This window comes from Hippoglossus hippoglossus, chromosome 13, assembly GCF_009819705.1.
Source record: "Hippoglossus hippoglossus isolate fHipHip1 chromosome 13, fHipHip1.pri, whole genome shotgun sequence".
Taxonomy (NCBI): domain Eukaryota; kingdom Metazoa; phylum Chordata; class Actinopteri; order Pleuronectiformes; family Pleuronectidae; genus Hippoglossus; species Hippoglossus hippoglossus.
Window position 1 is genome coordinate 5,477,048 of NC_047163.1, and position 23,545 is coordinate 5,500,592.

Consider the following 23,545-nt stretch of genomic DNA (forward strand, 5'->3'; position numbering starts at 1 on the left):
ATGATGAGTGCGGGTCATGGGGAGAATGACAAAGATTAGATGGGCCTGGGAGAGTGATAGATGATTGAGGAAGATTAACAATACAGAGCACAGATCGGGATTGTCAGAGCAGGGAGGTGGCACCGGCCTATTAGCCTCTGAAGTTATGCAACGCCACAAGTCTGATTTGTTCAAGTCTTCAGAAGTGGAGCAAAATTTGGAAAAAATCACAGTCGCTGCGGGGCATCGAGGCGAGCAGCGTCCCGAGGCCTCGGTGAAATATTTTTGTGATGCAATCTTCTAACCCATGAGAGGAACAGTGGGAAACCAATAGGAGAGGAGGAGAGAGAGCATTCATTTGCAGGCTGGTTGTTACAGAGTTACATCAGAAAGCAAAGTGGGGAAGTTGGGAGCAAAAAAGCTCAATTTGGGTTGTTTGCAAATGTAGAGTGAAGTCATGAGCTTTGCCGATTCAACAGACAACTCTGGACTCTTAACATGCATCCACATGCATATGCATCGAGTCTAAATAAGCCGAACTTTGTCAGCAGCCAAACGGAACAAAGTCCCACTCTTCATTCTTTAGCTCTGTATCCATTTCACATGCGTCCGTGCCAAAGACATCATCGTCATGCCAACAGTGCATGCTCTCAGATGCAGCAGTCGTCCAACTTAATCACTCATCTGCCGCTGACCTGCTCTGTCGACATGGACGAACAGAGAGAGAGAGGGAGGGAGAGAGAGAGAGGGAGAGAGGGAGAGGGAGAGAGAGAGAGAGGGAGAGAGGCTGGCGTTGGCCAACCAAACTGGATTAACATGATTTTGATGAAAACAGAGTCGTGGACAAGCAGCTCTCTGCCCTCGGTTCTTCCTTTACGAGCAGAAAAAAGAAAATATAATCCCATAATGAGATGTGTAAAGGTACTGCACATACTGCACATCACAACCAATGGAAAACGTCTGTAAAAGGACAATATTTCGGCAGGGATGCTCAACAAAAGATCATTATTGAATAACTTACACACAGATTGTGTGTCAGTGACGATTTGAGTGTAAACTACAGTGAGAAGAGTGTTCAAATTCAACATATACACGACATTTAAACACGTGAAAACACCATAAATGCAGAGGAGCCCACACAGCAGTCACACAGTGGCTCACTGTCGGGGCCTTAAATGAATTAAATGGTGTGTTTGGGTTGATGGAGCACGGAGTCAAAGGTTATCCTGCAGCTGCTGACTTACCTACAGCAACCGAGCTGCACAATCTGAAGAGATATCATTGCACAACATCCACATGTATAATCTCTGCATTTATTAATGGTTATCTTTAGAGGGAATAGAAAGTGCATGCATGCTTCACAGGCACCATGAGAGATTAAAAAATGATGGTCGTGCCACAAAAGTCTGATTCTTTTCTATTTTTAATCGGAGACACAAGGGAGTTCATTATGCATTTTAATGGGGGAATGAGGGTCAGTGTGGCTCTGGTGATCACAGGGTTTATTAAACCTGGTGAGTGCACATATGTGGGAGTCTGCGGCAAACACAGCAAACACACAAATGCACTGACACGTCTCCCCACTCACCAATTCTCAGGACTTGCTGCGAAGTGAGCCAAAACTCTGCCATAAAGTACAGCAGTGGAAATAACAGTCCCTTCCCTTTCGCCATGGTCCTCCCTCCAGAGTCGAAATGAACATTGATATCAGTTACTCTGCCCTCGGTAACTCATACTGGTAACTTGCCAGTCCTGGTATCCGTCACAAAAATAAACTGGCATCCGACCCACATCCATTCCTCACACATAGTGATGAGGAGAAAAAAAAAAACAGGAAAAAAAACACACACTCCACTTGCAGCTGTCAGAAGAACTCCAGTTTTCCCATTTCTACGATCCTCGGTGTGCCACTGAGGGTTTGCTTCCCATGTTTCACTGCTCAGACATCCCTCTGATCGTGGTTTTTCTTTTTGTTTCCCGGTGCACACTTGAATTGAAGGCTGCTACTGAGGAGGAGGAGGAGGAGGAGGAGGACCGTGCACCCTGCGCCCTGGTGCCAAGCTGGCGACAATAGAAAACAGCATGTGTGGGTACAACTTTCACAATAAAAGCTGAGTTGGCAGCAACAGAAACGATCCACGATATCTTTGATGAGAAATGTCTTTTATTTCATCCGTTAATTATGTATTTTCAGAAATTAAAACATGTGGTATTTGTAGTTACATGTATATATTTTATTTATACATCATTTTTCATTAGTCGTGGTGGCGGCTGATCGTGGAACTTTATATATGTATTATTATATTTATATAGCACTTTTTAAATAATGTAATGTGACAATAAAAGTAAAGTGGAAAAAAGCAAGTCTATAAAAATGGGTTTTAAGAAGCGAGGGGCCTTGATGGCACCTTTAGTTTTCAACCTTGACCGTTACTCACAATAGCTCCTCAAATAATTTGTCATTGCTGCTCCCTTCAGCTCTATCAGAAATGTTCATATGTACAAATACTTTAAACATAGACACACTTTTCCATTATGTTACAAGCATTTAGGACATTTAGGCTAAAAACGTGGTGTGAATTACCTTGTTTTGAGTCAAATTTGAAAGTCAGGGCTTCCGAACACTTAGATGACACCACAGGAGGCATTTTATGTTTTTTATTACGTTTAAAGAATTGGTCACATTTACTTCAATTGTATTGGCTGCAACGCTGTTTACACCTGAAACTCCAAACGTGTTTTGTGGACTCAAACACTTCACCCACCCCTCCATCGCCATTTTTGGGTGAACCATCCCTTTAATTAACTTCTCTCCAGTACTCTACCAGGGTGTTTTTATATATTCTTCTGATCTTGTGTTATTTATCCAACTAATTCCCATTCATTTAAACTACCCCAATCCAATATGCGAAATTCGTAACAATAATCAGTCTTGATTCTTCTGCTGGTTGATACAAGAAAATATCTTGAATGCTTTTATTATGAAATCCCTCCTGCCCTGTTCCTGGTCTGTCTCCGGCTGAATTGACGCATCTGAGCGTCTCTCCCGTGCAGGCGCTCGATCGAGGGCACCGCCAAGCCTCTGATCCGCAAACATGGATACGTCCTGAAGATTAACTTCAAATCTGGCCACGTTCGACCTCGACAACGTCTTTGCTTCGGTACACCGAGGAATGATTAAATCTTTGCTCCAGTCCTGATGGAAACGCAAAATCTAATCTTCAAACTGGTCAGTGTCGCTCCCCTCGAAGATTAACTACCTCAAAACTGTTTTTTGTGACACAATCTCGTGGTCAAATAAAATGTGTTCACATTACCTTAATCCACTTTGCTTGATTCCTCGGCGCAGAGAGGTTTGGGTTGAATAAAAAGTTTTGTTTGCACTGATCCTATAGTTGTGATAAGTGATGATGCTGCAGACCACTTCTCTCCAGCCAATGGAGAAGCATCACGGGTGTGGTGGTATTTTGGGGGATTAGGTTAATCTCACTATTATTTAATTCCTCATAAATGAGCCTCATTAAACACTGATAGTTAAGAATAATTTTACACCCTGACAGCTTGTTTTATTTAGTTAGGGAATATGTACAGTTTTTAAGTACATTTTGAGTTTATTAGATTCTATTTTGAGTTATTTAAATCTTCCTATCTGGTTTATTACTACTTTGCTCTATGTGTAATGCCTTTGACATTTGGGATCTATAAAGTATATATCTATCTATCTGTTCATCTATTATATCCTCAAGTGGGGTTTGCTCGGGAAAAATATAGATCATTTGCTGTAATACACTGTAAAATTCAACTACTCTTTAAAGGATAAATTACTTTTTTTGACATCAGAAACTCAATTTTAGAAATTTAAAAAAAGAAAACCTATTAAAAATAACCAAATCCCTGATGGACGACACAAGAAATCACTCAATCCACCGTGTTTATCATTTGCTTTTTATATATTATATCAGATCCTCATGTTTTTGGTTCATTGCCCTTAATAGGAAGTTCTCCAATTAGAGCTTCAGCCAACTCAGGGCACTCATCACGTTCTCTGGTGTCATCTAGTGGTGGATATACACAGTGTCTAGGGTTGACTCAGGCCACCGCAGTTTAATCACAACAAGTGCAGTAGTTGGTGTTTTCCATACTAAGTGGGGTTCACATATATTCAAACCTAGTTCAGTACACTAGTTTAACATCAGTACCACATACATGAGATAGTTATAATAGACATCAGCACTGTACATAAGCAAGATATATATTATTACTTGAGAAATTCACTAAAACTTTGCTATGTTAAAGAAAATAAAATATAAATCTTGGATCCGCTCCCTTATTCTGATGAATTAATCATTCGATTTTTTTCTTGGCCTACACCTCACCCTCACAACAACTTTAAATAAAACGTGTTAGGTATTTGTGTTAACAGACAAATGAGGAAAAACCACATACAATGTTTACATTTATAACAAAACAAAACATTAATACACATTAACATTGAATAGTTATGTTCACATATCCCTTATATTTGTAACAGAATAAAAATGACAAGGTTATTAATTGTAGAAAAAAGTTAACCGCACTATTTAATCCGGGCATCAAGATAATCCTAATACAAACAGAGATAATTCACTGTCACCTTGCAGCTAATTTACAGCAGTTGTGATGCTGTAATATAAAAGTATAAAAAGCCTTTGTGTCTGTTGTTTAATCAGCTACAACCCCCCCCCCCCCCCCCCCCCCCCCCCCCCCTCTTGCTTTTGTTTATATGTATACACCACCACCACCACTGCTCCCACTGTGAGACCCTGGATGAACTATTGATTTGTTATAGCCTATGAAAATAGGAGTGTGTGGAACCGGGTTGAAACTGGACTGGTAGGACGCGGTGGGATTGCCGGCGTAAATCAGTGGATAGGGTGTGGTGTTGTGGCTTAAGTACAAGGAGTTTGCCGGAGTATACACGCTTCCAGCATTGTTAGAACTCCGCATGGAGGAATGGTGAGCCATGCCAGCTTGATACAACAATGATGCATTTTCAGGCAGACCTGGGTTATAGGCAACAGGAGGGTGGATTAGTGCTCCATGATTTGTCATTACTGGAGGGAAGGTTTCCAGTGGCATTGCAAGTTGAGGCCCAGCTGAGCCATTGCTCCGCAGAGAAGGATGGTACGCAGTCGATTTGAGGCTTGACACACTCGGGATGTGATTGTACCTCATCAGAGTCGGGTATCCGGATGCTGTCTTGTAGTTTAGCAAGTTATCCGGGTGGTACACGTCAAATGAGCCTTTGTCCGCGGGCAACCGGCGGCAGAGAAACAGCATTGCTGAGGCGAAAAGGAAGGCGCCGGTCACCCAGCCGACGTACAGAGCCTCTCCCAGCTCCCTCCTCTGAGCGTCAATCAGCAAAGGATTGTAAAAATCTCTAATGATGACGTGACCCGTCCATGACACAGGGATGAAGACACAGAAGCATGCCAAGAGCTGCATAACACCTGCGACCATCAGGATTATGGTCTTAGCCCAATCGTTACCCTGAAAACAGGAAATGCACCGCATTCCCGCCAGAGCCACGAGGAGCCCGAGCCCCGACAGGGCCAGGGAGCAGCACATCAGTCCCCTGGATGCCTGCAGCTCCGCCGGCAGGAACAGCAGCGAGTCGTACACCTTGCACTGCATCCTGATGTTGGCTTGTCGGTAGCAGTTCATCCACAGGCCCTCCCAGCGGGTTTCCATCACAATTATGTTCTCGCCAATGAACGCCGTCACCTTCCACATGGGCATTCCTGTAGTGGCCGCTGCGCCGATCAGCCCGACCAGCCCGACGCACATCGCAGCTATCTCTGTGACACCCTGAGGCATCGTGCAGCGTATGAGAATCCAGCTGGGTCCAAATCAAGAGGTAGAAAAAGCTCACGTCGACATAAACTCCTGATGCTTTAGTACAACATCTCCGAGTCAGAGCGTCTTCTCTTCTGATGCAGTCTGTTTTCTGTAAGAGGCGATTTGTTATGGGAAAGGTGCTTTGCTGTCACCTGGTTGGCCCAGAGCGATGGGGGTGAAGAGGATCTCTGCTTGTTTTGTGTTTATGGTTCCTCAGGGCATCGACCTGTATCTGCGCCCTCAGCTTCTCCAACAGTAAACAGTGACAAGACAATACCAGGACTCACAAACAGAAACGTTTTTTATCAATTATCATGTTTTTATTTTTCACATTAAACTGTATGTGATATACAAATATAAATTAAGACGCAAACAAATATACTCTGTAGCACATAAGCTCCTCCAGTACTTCTGATGTCCACAGGGGAGCAGAGATGACCCACAAGTCAATGGAGCAGGAGAGGATGCGCCTCACAAGTTATTGATTGTTGAGGACCAGATGTATAGTTTCAGAAATCACAAGTTAACTTTTCATACAACAAGTCAACATATATTTCATATTTGTGTAACTCCAGAGCTGCTGAGAAGGCACAACATGGACAAACAAATACTTAAAGAATAACTAAATCACTTTCTTCATCTGAAAAGCAATTTGCACAGGTATTTAGTGGTGTGGTTGATTAATTTGGGTACAAATGTTGACATTTTAGGGCAAAATGTTTGAATTTGACACTAAATGTGTTAAATATGCATTGTGACTGCTCTCTACTGGTTGAAACCTGGCTATTGCAACTGAATATTGGCTGATCTGGACAAAAACTGTCTCAGATTGTGGGATTTATGTTACAGCTACAAACATGTTCGTTGTTGTTATTTGAACCCAGAGACTGACTCCACCCTCTCTTGGACTTGCACGGCCTACGAGAGGTGTGACTTTGGGGGGGGGGGGACCACCATAGTCCTCCACCACACTAATGCCCATTCCAGGGGATTCCAGAGGGGGAAAGTCCTCCACTTTAAAAGAGTCCCATAGATGCCTTGTGATTCTGTGTCGCTCTACATTGTTTTCATGGCCTGAGGACATCAGAGACAACTAAATCCTCCTCCCTCTCCCCCTCAGTCCCCCAAAATCATGCAGAGGATGGAGTTTAGCTCAGACCTGGGGGTGAAGTTACACTTAAAGTTTAGTGTAACCTTATTAAACACTTAAGACAACCACCAATCTATCGTTTTAATTCAAACTGCTATTAAACTCACTGAAATTGAAATGACATGTAGTTCAAGAACTAACTTGACTGAGCAAAGGTTTTCTCACTCTTCAACCAGGAAATTAGCTGATACAAGTTGTGGCCTAAAAATACGTTATCTCTATTCAAAGTGACTTGCAAATTCTGATCACGTGATTCACGCTGTCAGGTCGTCTCTGTCCGACTTCTTCACAAACTCGCAGCTCTCCGGCTGAAGCTGCCTCTGAGTCCACACCTTCCACACACAGTCTTAAACCTGCATCTCATGTTTACTCAGTACCATCAGTTAACAAGCACCTCCAGGGCATCATACCTAACTTCAGCAAACAGACACACACACACAATGTTCTGAGTTTTAGACTCGAATGTCTGTAATTCTCACATCATTCCTCACGAACATATACAAATTCTGTCCCTGTGATTCACCTGTATTGGTTTTCCTTTCTGTATACTTTTGCTAATTCTGGTGAAAACTGAGAGGGAAAGTCAGTGAGATCATCTGTCACATGATCGTGTGTTTATGTTGGAGGTTGTGTTGAAACACCTGAAATATTAACGTCGTAACTGCGCAGCTCACATCTCCCACCAACAAATTTGCATTTTCACAGTAAACACAAATACAAATGTGCCACAAAATTTGGTGCTTAAACAATGCGTGAATTGTCACAACACATATAAAAAAAGTTGAAATTAACGGAAATTACTGGCTTCACACAGACGTGGTTTTACTTATCAAAATGTTATGTACACCACAAACAATATATAAAAGCAGTTGATTTAAAACGGACGTCACCATGAATTGGATTCATTTGCATTCACAGCAGCCTAAATGTATTCGTTGAAATGTGTTTCTAACCTGAAATGTGTCGTAGATCGCACTGTAAAGCATAAAAGAAATTCCCTTTCATATAGTGACCGCAACTGATTATCATTACCTCGGCCAGTGTTCAGAGATAAGCCATCTCGCTGCGTACAGAGGGGTATCTGGAGTAGTTGCTGTAGATAGTCGATGGGTGTCTGGACAGGACCGGATAAGGTTGTAGTTGAGGTTGTGGTTGGGGAATTAGCACCAGCTGCTGAGGCTGGAGGGGCTGTGGGGGATAGGCCATGTAGCTGGAGTCCCTGGAGTACACGTACCTCTCTGGAGCCTTTTCTTCGGGCTGCAGGTTGCAGCAAGTAAACATGCATCCTCCAATGAACAGGAAAGCCCCGGACACCCAGCCGATGTACAGAGCCTCTCCGAGCTCCCTGCGCTGGGCGTCGATCAGCAAGGGGTTGTAGAAGTCCCTGATGATGACATGGGCCGTCCACGAAACAGGGATGAGCACGCAGATGCAGGCCATGAAGTCCATGGTTCCAGCAATGATCAGAACCAGCCACTTGGCTCGGTCGTTGTTCTGGATACATGACGTGCACTGCAACCCCAACAAACTGACCAGCAGACCCAGGCCGCCCAGGGCCAGAGCGCAGCACATGAGCCCCCTCGCTGCTTGCAGGTCAGGGGGCAGGGCCAAGAGAGAGTCGTACACCTTGCACTGCATCCTGATGTCGGCCTGCCGGAAGCAATTCATCCACAGGCCCTCGTAGCGAGTCTCAAACACGATGATGTTCTCCCCAATGAAAGCTGTGACTCGCCACATGGGCATCCCGGTGCTCGCCGCCGTCCCAATCAGCCCAATCAGGGTCAATAACAGACCCACGATCTCCAGCGCTGAGTTGGCCATCTTGTTCTCTTCCTACGCCTCCAAGCTCATGCGTGCAGAAATGTGTGGCGGCAGTGCGACTACAGTTGGATGCATGCAGATTGGAGTGGCTTTGCATCCCAGGGGAGAAGGAGGAGCAGGTTGATGTTCACCTGCGTTGTCTCCTCCCTGTGGACAGGACGCCAGAATGGAAGGGGTGGGAATTGCAACCTGTTGCCATGAAACAGAATCTCCCACTACCTCTTTCTTCTCTTTGCACACCTCGCCCAGGAGCTGCTGTAAGCTGCCACTTTGTTTATTCACAGGTCTCAGTTTACACAGCTCACTTTACAAAGGACCTGGAGAAAATAACTTGGGTGTTTTATTAACAAGGGAAATTTGTTTCTAGCTACGTGCATATGAGAAATACTTCATGTTAATATATAACCAGTTATAACTATAGATATCACACACAACCATCAGCTCTGGAGCTCAATCTAGTGTTTGTCCCGGTTTCCAGGTTTTGTTTATTCAAATTTGACATGACAGGATGAAAACAACAGCATTGAACATTTTTAGATTTGAATGTTGAGCTGTGTCAAAATGAACTCCTCATAATAAACAAAAAAGATATATTTAATAAAAAATGTAAACCCTATACAACAAAAACTACTACCATGACTAATAATAATGATAATAAAGAATATATAGTATAAAGGAATTTGTATATTTTTTAATCATAAGTGAGGGCAGAGAACATAATTCCAAATAGAACCAATTAAATTCTTTATCATTTACCATGGTGGTGTGCTTTTTGTTTAAAAAATGTATCTTCAGTGGGACTTTAGACACAAAACGTTAACAAAAAGAACATTTATAATTCCCTTTTTACATTATTTATTACTGTGTGATTACGTGTCCCTGTCAGTGTTGTATCTCCTGTCTGGGTTTCTTGATTTCTCTGTGTCAGGGTCAGAAAAAAGCCGGCAGTTGCAGCTCTGGCTCGGTGGAAATTAAATCTCTCGCCATCTTTGTGTTGTGAGTGGACCCAGCTCAACGGTCTGGTTTTACCAGTTCAGGCACATTTCTACCTCAGACAACATAACAACTCTCCATGTACACACAACCCGAGTGAGTCAAACAGGAGCAATGCCAGTAGGAACTCCTGTTTTACCAGGAAGGTAGTGAAACAAAGGCTATTGTGTAAGCTGTGGGTTTAAACTTTAATCTCCATCAGTTTATACCAGAAAAGAAAATAACAAGTTTCTCAGTTTTCTGAACATTATCCCTTTATTGTAAACCACAGTTGACCATATATTTTTCGGCCAACAAGTATGTACATTCACAACAAAACTCATTTGGAGGTATTGTATCTGAAAAAGGCTTAGTGCATAGTTTGTTCTCAAAGAGCATGTCAGCAGAGGCTGTAAAGATGACACAACAGATTATATTGTTACAGATTTTTAAAATAAAAATGTTGCGCCTCATTAACTGATATAATTTAGTGAAAATCAATCACATGGAAACAAAGAATGCAAAAATTCAACACAGTTCACCATGATCAAATCACACGCGGCCCTTTTTGAGAAAGGAATGAAAGATCCGGCCATTTCCAGTGACAGCCTCTCCTCCAGTTTGTCAGTTTATTCTCAATTGCAATAAATCAAAATAGTCTCTGTGTTTGATTCCTCTAGTACTGACTTGGTGTGTATGCTACAGATCCTGGCGGTGGTGCGGAGTAGGCCGGCTGGTAGGTGTAGGCCGGCTGGTAGGTGTATGGCTGGTACAGGTAAGAAGGTTGGTACATACTGTCCCCGGGGTTGTACGCAATCCTCTCATCTGATTCCTGGGTGCGGGGAGCGTGGCGGCACAGCAGGATCACCCCGGCAGTGAAAAGCACAGCCGAGGTCACCCAGCCGATGTACAGAGCCTCCCCGAGCTCCCGGCGCTGCGCGTCGATCAGCAGCGGGTTGTAGAAATCCCTGATGATGACGTGGCCGGTCCAGGACACAGGGATCAGGGTAGTGACACAGGCCATGAGGAACAGGCAGCCTCCGGCCACGAGAACGATGTGCTTGGTGCGAGCCCGGTGGTCCACCACTTTGGTACACTTCATCCCCACTGCTGAAACGATGAGGGCGATGGCGGCGAGGGCCACGGAGCTGCACATCAGGCCTCGAGCGGCCTGGAGGTCGGGGGGCAGAAACAGTAGGGAGTCGTACACCTTGCATTGCATTCGGATGTTGGCCTGTCTGTAGCAGTTCATCCATAGTCCCTCCCAGCGGGTCTCCATGACAATGATGTTCTCCTCGATGAAGGCCGTCACCTTCCACATCGGCAGGCCCGTCACGGCCGCCACTCCGATCAGTCCAATGAATCCGATGACCAGCGCCACCACCTCGCAACAAATGGCGTCACTGCGGTCCTTCTTGTCGCGCCTCTGTTTCTCCTCGTACACAGAGTCTTGATAATCTGTGTAGGCCTTGGCCTGTTTCTCGTCGTAGTAAGAGCCCGCATAAGACTGTGGGGGTTTGCTGTAGCCACTGTAAGCAGTGTACGAGGCCATCGTGGCTTTCGGCTGCACCCTGGCAGCTTCGGCAGCAATCTGAGGAGAAGAGCAAGTCAAGGAACTTATACACCCACAGAAATGCTAACGATGCAATGCAACCATACTGGTTGAGCCGCTTTATAGCCATCAGATAAATGGGGACACACCAAAGAGTGTTGCTTCTTTCGAATGCAAATTCAACTGCACCACAAACAATGGTCCTGTGATCAGAAACTAATTAAATCACCGTACAAAGTCGCAGTTGATCAAATTATGTTTCCTCTCTGTTACACTGTTAACATTTCCATACGTGCTCAGTATTCACAGCACAATGTTTAGTGAACCAACGATATTTTGACAAAATTATAAAAATGAACTAAGTAAATGTGTTTTTTAAGCGAAGAATTGTCATACAATTCTTAGTCTTCCTTCTTTGTGAAGCACAAATCAGTCAAATTCAATCTATTTAGATTTATTGAATTTGTTCGTGCGACAAGAGATTTAGTGATTTGTGTTGGTCACAAATCTGTTGTCGCTCTCAGACCGAAACCTGAGAGACTGGTCACAGACGTCTGACCGTCTCCTCCTCCAGATGTAAACTGAGCTGATAAAAAAGGTGTCGAGCACAGAAACGTGAGGAGGGTTGGTTTCATTGTGACACAGTGTTGTCCACATGGCGGCAGTTCTCACCTCGAACCGGGACAATGAAGTCTCTGAATCATAAAAACTGAATGTTTACTACTTAGTTTCATTTAAATGAGAAGTGTTTTTGCTGTGGTTGGTTAAAAGTTTGTATTTGATGTTTCTGGGCCGAGTGGGAAAATGCACACCTTGAAAAAAATGCAATTGCACAAGCAAAGGTAGAATCAAGACTTTATTAAATCCGCTGATTAGTATGAGTCCGTTCAGACCAAAGCAAAAAGTGATCAACAAGAAATGAGCAGTTGAAAGTGAAAGTTACAAACGTAAAAGAACAATAAAAATGGCACAACAGCGTAAAAAACAACAACAATTGAATCATTGCTGATTTCACAGGAATAGTTTTATATTATAATTTCGACATGAACTAATATTTTCTTGCAACTGTGCAGTCGTATAATCCATGAACCAAAAGCAAAAAACCCCCAAAGTCTTCCAATTACAAAAACAGTCCAGTACATTATGAAAGCAAATACATTTCCATACAATTACCCTCATGCTTAGCATAATTTTGAATGTTAGAGACATGTAAAGGTGGAGTTTGCGGTGCAGTACAGTTATTTACACATATTGGTGATGCTTATGAGAGGTGGATGGCGTCCTCTTCAGGTAGGCGCTCCCCTCTGTGGACGGTTTCCTCAGGGACCTCAGAGGTGCACCAGTGTAGTAGGGATCTTCGTCCTTCGCTTGATGTTTGCTGTAACTGACCAGAATGATGATCCCAGTGATGAGCAGGATGCCACACGTGGCCCAGCCGATGAAGAGGGCGCTCCCCAGCTCCCGCTTGCGACCCTCCATCACCAGCGGGTCATAGAAGTTGCTGATGACGGTCAGGCCCACCCAGCTGACGGGGATGATGGTGGTCAAAAAGGACAGCAGGTACAAACACCCCCCTATGGCGAGGGTGGTGTTCTTTGATTTGAGGTTGTCACCGCAGCAGGTGAACACCCGGGTCCCACATCCCGTGATGATCAAGGCGATGACGACCAGAACTATGGAGAGGCACATGAGCGCCCTGGCCGCCTGCAGCTCTGGCGGAAGAATCAGCATGGACTCATACACCTTGCACTGCATCCTGATGCCAGCCTGTCTCATGCAGTCCATCCACAAGCCCTCCCAGAGGTCCTCCATGACAATGATATTGGCGCCGATGAAGGCAGAGACTCTCCACGTGGGCAGGGCGGTGATGGTAACTGTCCCAAACAGGCCCATGAAGCCCAGGACCAGGGCTAAGATCTCCAACTTGTCTCTCATGGCTCAGAAGTGCGGCGCAGCCTGGTCTCTTGTGTGTCATCTATCAAAGTGTCTCGACTGATCCCTTTTGCAGAGCGTTAAATCTGCGATAGCATCACCGTGCGTGCAATGTCATCATACTGGTTTGAGACGACTTGACCTTGATTCAGGTGTAATTCAATTGAATTGTTTCTAAAAACACTTGTCATCATTGCTGGTCATGCATGACCTGCGCCAATGAAAAGGGTGTAACTAGTCCAGTTATGGTATTGACGCCAGACCTGAGAGATCCGATCACGTGTTTTCATAAAGTTTCGGTGACTTTAAATATTGCACACATCTTCATGCTGCTCCCAGTTTACTGTGTCTGTCAACTGAATAATGAGAAAAATCGATATAATAAATGTTTTGTTTAAAATTAATCAGGAACACAATTGTCCCAGGAAAAGAAACAGCACGTGTGGTCAACAAACATTCCCTTTGTTTTCTATGCAAGCCCATAGCCCACACACACACACACCCACCCACAAACACGCACACACAGACACACACACACACACACACACACACAGGCAGCATCTTGATAAGCATCATATGTAAAGTTTGTTGTAGGTAGTGTGTGAGAGCTCTGTTCTTCACAGGATTAAGATAAATTCGACCTTGGCTCAACTCATGAGTTAAAAATCAATCATCACACAGTCGTTCTGCTTAGTGAGAGTTTTTCCTTTCAATCGCTTTAACTTTCAAACACTTATTAAATAGACCACAGGTACCAATTACTGCCGTGAAAAGTTAAATGACAATCTCAACTTGCTTTAGCTAAGACAAGGAGGAAATGTTTCAAAACAATGGGGGGATTTTCACTGCTCCTGTTGTTAAGAAGAGCCGCTCCTTCTTTCAAACTCAAGTTGATCTGGGAGAGGTCACACCCTGTTGGTCAACCTGTTGCTGAGAAGTGGGAGAGGGACAGAGAGAAGGAGGGAGAGAGAGAGAGGTGGAGGAGAAGAGGCCACGGAACAGGAACAGAAACCGAGAGGCCTGTTGAACAGGTTCGCTGAGTGATACCATCGTCACATCCTCAGCTGCTTCAGATGTCAACAGAGTCGCTCATGCAGAGAGACGCTCGGCTCAGAACTCAGATACTTCAAACCTGTGCTGTAGAGATGTGATGTATTACAACAATATATTCTGATGTGAATGAAATGTAATTTTATTAAGCTAAGATTGAACGTAAGTACATGAATCCACAGGGGTAAGATGATGTGGGGGCCATGTCTGCCCCCTGCTGTATGTTAAGATGACTGCACCTTCCTGGGCCATAACTTGGCAAATATTTAAAAGAAATATAATTAGTTTATACAAAGAGAGAAAAAACATCCTTTTTTAAAATAGATTCTATTCTCCTTGTTTTTAGTTTTAGTTTTTAAACTTCACTTGCGCCTCGAGTAGATCACATGACTTTGTTTTTGGTTTCAAAATATGACATCAAAACAGATTTTCTGTTTTTTTAAACAAATAACAGATTTACATGTTTTATTATTTTTTATTTTTACTAGCAAATCAATAATAGATTATCCAAAACCTTTTTTTTTTACACCAACATTTTTATTTTATATTTTTCTGTTTTTGGTTTTGTGACGATTAACAGATTTACAGATTTTTTATTGTTGCTTGGCAAATAAATTATTAGCTTATCCAATGACATATCCTGAGCATTAGCAGAAACACACATATCAGCTTCATCAGTCTATAACTATCAATATTTGGAACCTACAAATAATGAAAATACATGGAAAAGCTAGTCTTAGTGTTTAAATTTGATTGTAATAATATCAGAAATTATAACAAAAAGTAAGAAACTTTATGCCCGAAAGCAGTGTTATTGTTACAAAGTGCTTTACAAAGAAGAAATGAGACCAGACAGGCAGATAGAAATAGAATAAAACAAAGGAACGTCCATAAAGTATGTTATATGGTAAATAAGAGAAAAATTATAATAAGTAGGGATTTAAAAGAGTTTGTTCAGTGGGGCTCCAAGAGTAAAACCACGATAACCAGCAGGACTCCTTGATCATTTGGGTGCAAGGCAATCTAATGCCTTTGGAATGTTTAAATCAATATGATATGTAACAGGAAGTAGGTGAAGGGATGGTCACAGGACTATGTTTGTTGGCAGAGGACGATTTCAGATAATGTCACAGCTATAAAAAAAAAATACTCCCACTCATCATATATAACAACTACATCTTTAAGCTATGATCATCACCATGCAAGTTTAACTTCTTATCTTTAAATAGCTGCTCACACCCCCCCACACCTCTGCCTGTTTACGGGCCCTGAACACCTCGGCTGCAGCCCCAGTCTGGAGGAGCAGCAGAGCCTTTGTGGTGGAGGTGTTGATTGACAGTGGGGGGACTGGGGCTGACAGGAAGTCCACAGAGCTCAGAGACACAAAGGAGGAGATAACGCTGTGAGGACAATCACGTTACCAGTGTTGCTGATGAAACATCACCCCCCCCCCCAAACACACACAGACACACCACACAGGAAGTTGGAAGAGAAAGGCTGCTGTAATGTAATGATATGTGATTGGTGTCCTGATTTTGACACGTTCCCTTTTTGCCATGCGCTAGAATTTCAGCTCTCAGAAGTCACTGTGACACCAGATGAGAAGAGAAAGGAGCCTTGCTAATAAAAAAAATAAAAATCACACCCTAATGAAGAGATTTTAAATGAGAGACAACAGTTGCTCAACGCGCGAAAAGAATGAGCTCAGCTATGATTGAGTGGAATCAACATATGTTCTGAGAAAAACATTATTCTAACAAAGCCGGTGAGCTTCTGTTTGTTGTGGTTATTTATTGTACGGTGTTTATTTACCTGTTTATTTTGTCTGTTTGTTGATAGGGATGCTCAAAGCCTATGTTGAGATTGGGTGTTAGCCTTGGTGGAGGTCTGTGGAGGTCTGTGCTCTCCTGCCAACTTTCTTGAGCCGTCTTCACCCTTGAACTCCGGATTGGGTCTGGACATTTTCTCCCACGAGTTTGTCTTTCACATATGAAGAAGGCAGCAGGAGATTCTCCGGGTCAGACCCACTCACAACATGAGGAAAGTGTCCGGAGCGTTCAGGCGAGGAGTGGCGTGTGGGTGTAGAGAACGCAGGAGGCGTGTTTGCGTTTATCGACACCGACATGAACGCTGATCAAACACTCTAGAATCTCATCGTGTTTCCAGTTTGTCTTCTACGTGTATGTTGCCTCTATTTCATCCTGAGATATTTGTTTTCTTGTTGGTTCTTTCAGTTTTGCGTCGCGTGAATCCTCTGGAAAACATCCTGCCTTTTTCTCACGTGAATAATATTCAGAAGTTCAGTGAATGTCATTCTTATTCTGTCCCAATGTGTTTCACTTTAATTGTTGCATTACCCCCCCCCCCCCCCCTTAGTGAGCAGGTGAAAACTTACTAAACATTCCTGTATCCTTTCTCTTACAGTAGGAGATTTAGATCCGTCAGCATCAGACACTAAATCGGCCGACGCTTGTTAAAACACACAAAGCTGCTCCTAATGTCTTCTGAAGGTTTCCCCCCCCGTTGTTTAGCATTTGTTTTCTGTGTGTTGTTTTGCAACAGGTGAGGCATTGATTTGCTGCTCGGCTCCGTCGTTCTCTGGGAGTTTGTGTGTTTTTCTCACATCTCTGAAAACAGAGCTGCAGGGAACGAGTTGTTTTACGACCACACGAACCAGTGAATCACAGCACAGAGAGGGGCTTTGAATTATAAGTAGGAAACAACTGTATTTATTATGATATCAATACATTTTTCTATATACACACAGTAATAAAAATGCAGTCTTAGTAGCACAATGAGTTGTTTACAAGTATGAGATCGTTCTCTTTAGGCATTCTGCAAGTCTTCCCCTTTGATTGCTTGAGCACATTTGGACTTTCTTTGTGAAGAAGAAAAAAAATAAACCACTACTTGCGCTTTGCTAAGAAAAATTAATTTACATGTGAATAAATAAAATCCATTGCTTTGTAATTCATTACCAGTGAACAATTGTTTTCTTTTTGAACACACAAGTGGCTGATGTGCAAATTCTCTACAATACAGAGTGTGCACGTGAAATGTTAATGGATGTGACGTTGGGTGTTCTTTGAATACTGAAGAGCAAAAGAGGGAAAACATATCAAAAAACGGTTTCACAGTAAATAAAAAAAGACATAAAACAGCAAAATGCAGATTCAAGTAAAACAGGATTATGTTAAGTTAAAACAAATTAAAATCCCCTCGTCTCTGTGACACCGGGGCTATTACATGACGCCACTATTTTAATGTAACAAAGAGATCAAACAAAATATATTCCAGGCTAAAAAAGATAAGTCTGTAAAACAAGAGATCATAGAAATCATATCATACACAACCAGGAAGTCTGTCCCCCCCAAAAACGAGTCAGTGTATAATTCATGTGAAAATGTACAAGTACAGTAAACGGTGCAAGACGAGGCTTTTTAAAAATTATTAAATCTATTTTCCTTAAGGACAAATAATACACAGCCCTTAACTAAGATAATATCTCTGAGTCACACGGACAAAAAACGATTATTAATGTTCTTACGATACCCAAATTTGGCAACAGCAGGCAGGACTATAGGATGCTGCCCAAATGTGCAAACCATGCCAATCAAAGCCACTGATTAGACTCCGTGATTGTACCATTAGCTCGTCTCTCAAAGCTTCCACGCATATGTAACAGCATTTGTTTTGGGACCGCGTTCCCTCGCTCTAGGTTCCTGTATTGCTCCACTGGTGATCTTAACCTGTACAAAAAGCAAGTTTCCTCTACTAGCTTTGTGATATACGTCAATGCACGTCATGCACTGTGGGTGAAGACTGATGGCTGATCTTTATGGAGCCTCGTGTAAAGCTGATAAAACTCTTTTGTCTGGCCGTCCTCGTCAAGCTCTCACATGTCGCAGTCTGGGGATGAAGCGGATGGATCCCTTCTTACCCAGATCTCACCCCTCTTCGTTTGCTTCAGATCCTGCTTCTCTGCGTCGACCAGCTCAGGATCATGCGTTTCGCTTACTGTTGGGGACTTGAGGCCTTTGCACTCCTCCGCCTCCCCACCCTCCCCACCCTCCAAGGACAAAGCCATGACGGGGGCCTCCAGGTCGGCCTCGGCGGACGGCGCCCCAGGCGTCTGACAGAACTCATCGTCGTCACTCAAGATGTCCGTCTCCTTCACCTCCTCCTGGTCCTCGTATTCCTCGAGGTCGAACTGCTCCTCCACCCAGCGGTCTGTGTCGCCCGCTACCTCGGTCTGCTGCTGCTCAGGTTTGTCCTCCTGCTGCAGACGGGCGGAGACGGGCTCCTCTGGAGAGGCGAGGTCTTGCTCGGGTTCACCGTCAAATACGATGTCCGTGTCGATGGTGAAGCGGTTGCGCACGAGCTTCCTCCTGCCCAGAGTCCTGGTGGGGGCAGATGCTGCAGGAACAAAGGATCACAAACATGTTATAGGACAAACATTTTCAGGTAATATAACATTAGTTTTATTCATATGTCACAATGAGCAATAATGGTTTAAAGCACAGTGTAATAACAGATTATAACAAATAGTATTATTAGTAATAGTAATAGCATCTCAGTATTGTTTCAAAAAGTAACTTTTATTACTAACTGAATAGAATTTATCTGTTATAATTTTATTTGAACGCTTCATTCCCTAGTCTGCACCATAAATACTAGTTACTGTTAAAACTACTTAAGTGTTGTTGTACATTAATAAAATATGAACTCGCATCCACAGATCTTATGCAGCGCTTCTCTGCTCGTTCTAATTCCAGGATAACACGGGAACATCTCATGCAATTTGGAACATTTTGATCTGCGAATTAAAAATAAAATTGGTAGGTAGCATCCGAATATGCTGGCACAAAATAATTGAATGAGAGTGTCATCTCTCATTAAATAAAACCAATCTGGAAGATGTCGCTACATTCAACACAGGCATGTGGACATTTATTTCTAACTTTCACCACACTTATAACCATATTGTTTTCCTGCAGACTCTGTGCTTTGGATTAAATTGTGCTCATTATGTTTTCTAATTGTTTTTCGTACTTTCAGACTATTCCAAGTAGTCTAAAATTAAATGTTCATTTAATCGACAGGTAAATTAGCTGTTGGGAACATTTCTAGTCCCCAGAAATTGAATCAATTAAAATGTGTTTGAGGCCAGATCTGAACAAAACCTTATCTGTGTCAGGTAAGAAGGAACAAGCTCTGAGCTGTCGGGTGAGTGCTGTAACAAACTGGTATTCACCTGCTCTGTTTATGACGGGACGTGCTCCCTTCAGGGCACAGAGACGCTTCCCTCCAAAGGGCACGTACTGCTGGTTGAGGGGTAAACTCTCCGTCTTCAGGAGCTGCCGGCGGTGCTTTTCCCTCAAGATGGAATGGACGGTTTTCAGGAAATCTTTTCTACTCTCTGGGGAGCTGGAGGCAGAAAGAGCGACACGTTATCGGTCTGTCACTCTGTAGACACCGGCTGTCGGGGGTTTTATCAGCGACACAGTGGCTTCAATCTGCAGTGGAATCCATTAGAAGAGCTCCTCACCTGCAGCACAGCTGAAACGTCCTCTCCGGCCGCCCCTCGGACTCCGACTTCGTGTGGACGATCTCACACACGGCAGAGCCTTCGCCGTCTGAGGAGGAAATTCCACACTCACATTAAATCTATATGAAATAATTATTGGATTTTCGAGCGTTCACCATCAGTGTTTCTATTTATTATTGTATTTATTGGGTGACTCACCTGTGTTGGCCAAGGATCGAACTTGAAGGGCGTCAGTGGGGATCATGTGACGGAATCGGAAAGGGTCTTTATCATCTGAAGATATGGAGGCTCGATGGGAGCCACCCTACGGGAAAAAAAATTTAAATAAAATCATGTTTACTTCCCCTACAAAACTATACTGGTGAAATTAGGTGCACTTTAATCCAATCAGGTTTAAAGGAGACATTATGCACATTTAGGTTCACAGCTGTAACTTGGGTTATTACTTGAAAAGGTTAAAATGCTTGAATGTTCAGAAAACACATCACTTTCCTCCTCTTTTCAGCCTCTGTCTGAAACACTTGATTTCAGCTCCTGTCCCGATATAGCCCCATGATTGGGTAGGAACTAACCAACTCTGCACTCACTTTACGTGGCTTTGTTACAGGCCGTCCTAGACTAACGGCTCGTCGTGCATTATTCAAATGGAGGGCATTGTTATCAGTTCTGTTGAGGCAGTTCAGGAGCTGTGGTTTCTGTGGACTTTGGGCTTTTTTAACTTTGCAGATGTACGATAAAATCTATAATACACTAGAGAAATTAAACTGAACAAGCACACGTCTCCTTTTAGTGCTGCTTTTTCTACAGCTGACCTATTGGGCTGATTCTGAAAATGGCACAAGTGAATGTGCATTGCTAAAATAAAGCAGGTTATATTCTAAATGGATGGATGGCTTTTCTGAAAACATACCATTTTCTTTTTCTGCTTGGACCCGTCCTTGCATACGAAGACAACCGCCGTTTTGAACACTAAGGAGAAACAAGAAAGAAACAAACATCATCACTAAAATGCAGTAAACAGGAGTGATTACTTCACAGTAAAAGCACAGTAATACTGACATACTGATCACATAATCTTGTAGGAAACCTGACGTACCAAATGTTGCTATCTGGGGCTCTTTCTTCCATTTCCCTGAGGAGGCCGGCGGGTTGAGCCAGGTGACGCTGGTGTGGAGTAACAGGTCCCCCATCGACAAATCAGCAACCTGGCAGAAGCGACAGAAAAAGCAGCCGTTACTCCACACGTCCGCTTTGGTTGACAGAGTTGAGCCGATCCACTTTTTAATCCCAACTTACCTCTTTCTTTTCGCCGCTTTGTTCGGTGATGAGGTGATCGAACACCGCTCCGAACTCCTCGTGGATCTTCTGCATCTCGTTGATGTGGCTGGCCACTTTGTTCATGGCTTTCATGGCAACTGTAAACAACACCGGCGGTTAGAGATCAAGTGTTGTTGCTGCAATGTTTTCACCGAAATGTCAAAAATGGTTTCATCTCCCTGCGTCAGTCGGCCCACGTGACTGGGTCTTACCGTCCAGGTGGTAGTGCTCCTCGCTGTCTGGGTCCGTGAGCGAGTACAGCTCCTTCAGCAGCAGCGGATACTTCAGGACCCTCTGGATGGGTTTGATCAGATACGACTCCAGGGTGGATGAGTGCTGCTGCTTGGGGTTGCGCTCCTCCAGGAAGGCCTTGAAATCGTGGTCGGTTTTGGCTGAAATCATCGATAAAAGAATACTTAATAAAACGTTCTTCTGTAATTGATGCGTTTGCATGTACAGACGATTCTTCTCTTTTGTTTGTGGTTTCTAATTCACAACAATAAAGCTTGTGCTCTGGATATTTAAAACTGGCTGAAGGCTTAATCCCCTCTATTATGTTGTAGTTTGAAAGCACCTCAGAGAGACGTTTTAGGCGTTTTTAGAAATGCTGCTGGACCTGTTTCCGTTTGTGTGCGGCTGCATTGTTGTTACGGCAAAACATCTTAAACACCAACTGTCACTAACAGAAAAACATCTTAGTGTGGATGAAGCGTCAGTTTTTTGATTGACAGATTGCCGTCGTATAACCCTTTAGATCCTGTGCAACATTGGACCCTTGAGTTCAACGTTGTGAATGCAGGGAGGAGTCTGGTCCAAAGTAGTTGTTGGTGCTGTGCTTTTCTCTTCATGACTCTTTTGTCTCAACCAATGAGAATTTGATCGAACTAAATAATAAACCATAATCCTACTCGGTTAGTCAGTGGCTCGTGTTTATGTTTTTGCCGTCGTCATGTCTTGGAAATGATCTTTGAATGTTTCATGCTTTTTATAGACGAGTCATTTTTATTCACCAGCCGCCCGCCACAAGTAGAGAGGAATAATCTGTTTACTGCCTCAAAAGCCACTTTACCTAAATAACGCCTCAACACTCTCATTACGGCCTGTATCTTGTTGACTCCCTGAACCAAAATGCAGCCAACAAAACCATCCACTTGACTGTAACAGGGAAGGGGGGGGTTCTCTCTGCAGAACAAACTGTTCAACACTGCTTATTATATAGATCATGCAATGCTGCGGTGCTTTTTAGCTCCGGGAGCCAGCAGCTTTAGAGTATGCAGAGGTCAAATAGACAACTGTCTCTGCTGACAGCTCTGCACAGTGGATTTATGGAGCCTTGCAGGATATGGCAGATGGTTGATGGATAAATACATCCTCTCCTTTGAGCCCAAGAAGGAATGTTGACCCGAGAGCACATTGACTCACCCTTTACGAGGACCTTCGGGACTTTGGTGTGGCTGGCGCAGAAAGCACTGTAGATTTTGAAACGGTCTGCATAGTACAGGAACGAGCCTCCCAGGGAGAAGAGGATTTTCTGTGAGGAAAAAGTCAAGAGTTGTTACGCAAAGAGTTGTTAAAGAGTTCATGGCCGTTGCTGTTCGTAGCTCTTGACGTACGTAACAAGGAGACACACCTTAAACTGATCCACTCGCTCCAGCTTCTCCAGATCTGGAACCAATCTGGTCCCGTCTTCCAGGGTCTTGAGAAACTCGACTTGAAACTCCACCATTTCGGGCAAATTCCCAAACAGCACATCCAACTGGAGGAAAAGAGCATTTGAGCAATGTCAGAAAAGTGTCTCCTTACTACAGTGTCAAGTAAAACCTTTCTCTTCATGCGATGATTCTAAAGCTGCTTTCAGACATGCACTGAACTCTGGAGATTCTCCGGAGGGACTCTCAAACTCCGGAGAGAGTCCGGACCCCATCGATCGGACATCCTCCGGAGTTCATCTCCAATTAAAACTAGTCCCTTGCTATAGTTAGAGATTGCTGAGGACACGAATAAAACCAAATGAATGTCATCCTTGCATGTGCGTGTAAAACATCCCATCATTTTGTAAACACCTCCCTCGGCTACTCTTTACATGGTTATGTAACCCACTTTTCTTTTTTAACATTTCAACAGTTCTGACATTTAAAAGCCAACCACCACTCAACGGCTCCCAGCGTCAGACGTACCTCATCCTGAGTGAGGAAGGTCTCCTTCTGCAGTGGGGTTAAATATCTCCCGATGAGGCAATTGAGATCCTGCAAGACACGAGTGGTTGATTCGAGGATGTCAATTTCATTCAGACGGACACAGACATGAGAAACATGGAGCTTTGCATCATGTGGAAAAACAATAGCAC

General features: G+C 43.5%; 6 protein-coding genes across 12 annotated transcripts in view; all 6 read right to left on the reverse strand.

Moving 5' to 3' along the window:
• Positions 1-2,040, reverse strand: part of LOC117772354 (glutamate receptor ionotropic, kainate 1) — a 23,359-nt gene extending 21,319 nt beyond the window's left edge. For 2 of the 3 annotated variants that reach the window (XM_034603420.1, XM_034603423.1), the window contains exon 1: positions 1,568-2,040. In XM_034603420.1, the coding sequence (XP_034459311.1) occupies positions 1,568-1,652 (85 nt within the window). In that variant the 5' untranslated portion in view covers positions 1,653-2,040. The remainder of the gene's footprint in view (positions 1-1,567) is intronic. The other variant, XM_034603421.1, reaches the window with a different exon arrangement.
• LOC117772361 (claudin-17-like) overlaps positions 1-13,404 on the reverse strand; it is a 17,354-nt gene extending 3,950 nt beyond the window's left edge. Inside the window, exon 1 of one of the 2 annotated variants that reach the window (XR_004615764.1) lies at positions 12,541-13,404. Coding sequence is in view for 1 of the 2 variants with exons in the window: in XM_034603434.1 (XP_034459325.1) it covers positions 12,594-13,286 (693 nt within the window). In the remaining variant the exon portion in view is untranslated. Of the gene's footprint in view, positions 1-12,197 lie in introns of those variants that run through there. The other variant, XM_034603434.1, reaches the window with a different exon arrangement.
• Positions 3,894-6,267, reverse strand: LOC117772357 (claudin-8-like). Its single transcript, XM_034603428.1, has one exon. It carries the CDS (start codon positions 5,833-5,835, stop codon positions 4,738-4,740), a length of 1,098 nt encoding a protein of 365 aa, XP_034459319.1. The 5' UTR covers positions 5,836-6,267; the 3' UTR covers positions 3,894-4,737.
• cldn8 (claudin 8) lies at positions 6,415-9,064 on the reverse strand. Its single transcript, XM_034603433.1, has one exon. The coding sequence runs from the start codon at positions 8,825-8,827 to the stop codon at positions 8,051-8,053; it is 777 nt and encodes a 258-aa protein (XP_034459324.1). The 5' UTR covers positions 8,828-9,064; the 3' UTR covers positions 6,415-8,050.
• zgc:110333 (uncharacterized protein LOC550497 homolog) lies at positions 10,049-11,401 on the reverse strand. The gene has a single exon (XM_034603432.1). It carries the CDS (start codon positions 11,349-11,351, stop codon positions 10,476-10,478), a length of 876 nt encoding a protein of 291 aa, XP_034459323.1. The 5' UTR covers positions 11,352-11,401; the 3' UTR covers positions 10,049-10,475.
• A 3,629-nt stretch (positions 13,405-17,033) lies between the features above and the next one.
• The window catches only part of tiam1b (TIAM Rac1 associated GEF 1b), a 46,105-nt gene continuing 39,593 nt past the window's right edge, over positions 17,034-23,545 (reverse strand). For all 4 annotated transcript variants that reach the window (XM_034603532.1, XM_034603533.1, XM_034603534.1 and 1 more), the window contains 11 exons: positions 23,376-23,444; positions 22,829-22,954; positions 22,621-22,729; positions 21,411-21,590; positions 21,178-21,296; positions 20,978-21,086; positions 20,792-20,850; positions 20,080-20,185; positions 19,882-19,969; positions 19,588-19,760; positions 17,034-18,749 (listed from right to left, as the gene is read on the reverse strand). In XM_034603532.1, the coding sequence (XP_034459423.1) occupies positions 18,229-18,749; positions 19,588-19,760; positions 19,882-19,969; positions 20,080-20,185; positions 20,792-20,850; positions 20,978-21,086; positions 21,178-21,296; positions 21,411-21,590; positions 22,621-22,729; positions 22,829-22,954; positions 23,376-23,444 (1,659 nt within the window). In that variant the 3' untranslated portion in view covers positions 17,034-18,228. The remainder of the gene's footprint in view (positions 18,750-19,587; positions 19,761-19,881; positions 19,970-20,079; positions 20,186-20,791; positions 20,851-20,977; positions 21,087-21,177; positions 21,297-21,410; positions 21,591-22,620; positions 22,730-22,828; positions 22,955-23,375; positions 23,445-23,545) is intronic.

Bases quoted from the DNA above. Each gene is read 5' to 3' on its own strand.
- LOC117772357 (XM_034603428.1), bottom strand. From the start codon at position 5,835: ATGCCTCAGGGTGTCACAGAGATAGCTGCGATGTGCGTCGGGCTGGTC.
- cldn8 (XM_034603433.1), bottom strand. From the start codon at position 8,827: ATGGCCAACTCAGCGCTGGAGATCGTGGGTCTGTTATTGACCCTGATT.
- zgc:110333 (XM_034603432.1), bottom strand. From the start codon at position 11,351: ATGGCCTCGTACACTGCTTACAGTGGCTACAGCAAACCCCCACAGTCT.